We start from the raw sequence: 1,829 nt of genomic DNA, 5'->3' as shown, positions 1-1,829 counted from the left end.
TAACGAGCCAATTTTTTAAAATGTAAGGAGTAGAAAGTACAGATATTTGTGTAAAAATGTAAGGAGTAGAAGTAAAAAGTCGCCATAAAAATAAGTAGTAAAGTAAAGTAAAAATATCAGAAAAATCTACTTGAGTACAGTAACGAAGTATTTGTACTTCGTTACTTCCCATCTCTGTTAATTGGGACTATAGAAATAAACTGAATAGAGTTGAACTAAACTGACCCTAAACTGGTTTTGGCCCCTAAACAGCCTTGCCTCACCCCTTAGTGAACATTGGTCCCTGCCTGGACACCCCATGAACATTTCATGGCTCCACCGCTGTGTGAACACACCTTAAGCCCCGTGTGGGATGCCATCCTGTCTTTCGGTACCAGACAAACTGGTCCAACTGGACTATTCTGGTCATGGTTCCTTAGGTCAGACTTGCCTGGGTTAATCATTCCGTCAGCAATGAAAGACAGGAAGTTCGGGAAGTAGTGAAGTCCGGCATTAAGTTTGTTTTCCACCAAATTTTCTGCTAAAGCTACAGATTTTTAACCATTTCATTGGAATTCAAAAGTGTAAAATCAACCTTTTTGATTCTGTTTACAGCTAGCTCCTCACTGATTGGCTGACCTCTGAGATCACCACCATGCCTCACCTGTTCCTTGCCAGTAAGATCACCATGCCGGAGGAGCTCTATGCCAAAGGGGCCGACAGGATCCCGAGGAACACCATGAGGATCCCAGCGTCCATCTCTGCTGAGAGGCTGAGGAAAGACGGCCCCGTCGTCGTGACGACACGAATCCCGCATGTGAACGAGGTCCAGCTGACGGCGGCCACTGGAGGCGCAGAGATGTCCTGCTACCGCTGCATCGTGCCGTTTGCTGTGTTCGTCCTCATTGCTGGCGTCGTTGTGACGGTTGTGGCCTATACCTTCAACTCCCATGGGTCCACCATCTCCCTGCTGGGACTGGGGATGCTTTCCACAGGGATGGGCCTACTTGGATGCAGTGCCATCTGCTGGAGGCTTCGACTCAGGAAGAAGAAGGACAAACGAAGGGAGAGTCAGGATGCCCTCATGGCCAGCCAGAGATACTGCATGGCCTGATCATGGTCAAGTGTGGACATCAAACTCAAAACTCCTTCATTCATCGAGCAGATATCTAGACTGAATGTACCACAGCGACACCGAACTGGATCATCAGTGTACAGAAAGCTCCTAGCCAGTTTTCTTCAGTCTCAGTGGCTCTAAAGGAGAAGACAGTGCCTCAGTGGACACAAGACATTCTCTGATGAGACCAGAATGTCTGATGGTCTGAACTGAACTATCCCATTAAACTGGTTTATTCTGACCAAATATCTCACAATCTAATGCTACGTTTACACCAAACACACTTTCACCATCAATTAGGCTTCTGCTGCTTCATCTCTGATCCACATTAAAGTGGCTATAGAATGATTCTATAGGGTATCTGGTCCTTCAGGTCTCTAATAGGCTGATAGAATGATTCTATTGGGTATCTGGTCCTTCAGGTCTCTAATAGGGTGATAGACGTACGTTCACTGGATAACAAAACTGACCATCTTCAACTCGAGCTCTCAGCAAAGAGGGAGTTTAGGGACTGTTGCGCTCTCATTCTGACAGAGACGTGGCTCACATCATCAACCCCGGACAACGCCATTAGCCTGGAGGGGCTAGCTACTTTCCGCGCCGACAGAAACAAAGAACTCAGCGGTAAGAGCCGAGGAGGCGGACTCTGTGTTTACATCAATAACAACTGGTGTAAAAATGCTAGAATAGTCTCAAGTTTTTGCTCTCCGGACATAGAGCTTCTGACTGTTAG

The 1,829-nt window shown here is 46.7% G+C and overlaps 1 protein-coding gene across 1 annotated transcript; it reads left to right on the top strand.

Annotated features, from left to right (window-relative positions):
* The first annotated feature begins 600 nt into the window (after positions 1 to 600).
* On the top strand, positions 601 to 1,523 carry LOC119779191 (transmembrane protein 100-like). The gene has a single exon (XM_038278751.1). The coding sequence runs from the start codon at positions 635 to 637 to the stop codon at positions 1,091 to 1,093; it is 459 nt and encodes a 152-aa protein (XP_038134679.1). The 5' UTR covers positions 601 to 634; the 3' UTR covers positions 1,094 to 1,523.
* Positions 1,524 to 1,829: the final 306 nt, after the last annotated feature.

Source organism: Cyprinodon tularosa, unplaced genomic scaffold (assembly GCF_016077235.1).
Source record: "Cyprinodon tularosa strain WSP-4 unplaced genomic scaffold, ASM1607723v1 ctg1438, whole genome shotgun sequence".
NCBI lineage: Eukaryota > Metazoa > Chordata > Actinopteri > Cyprinodontiformes > Cyprinodontidae > Cyprinodon > Cyprinodon tularosa.
This window is presented reverse-complemented; position numbering and strand designations above follow the sequence as displayed.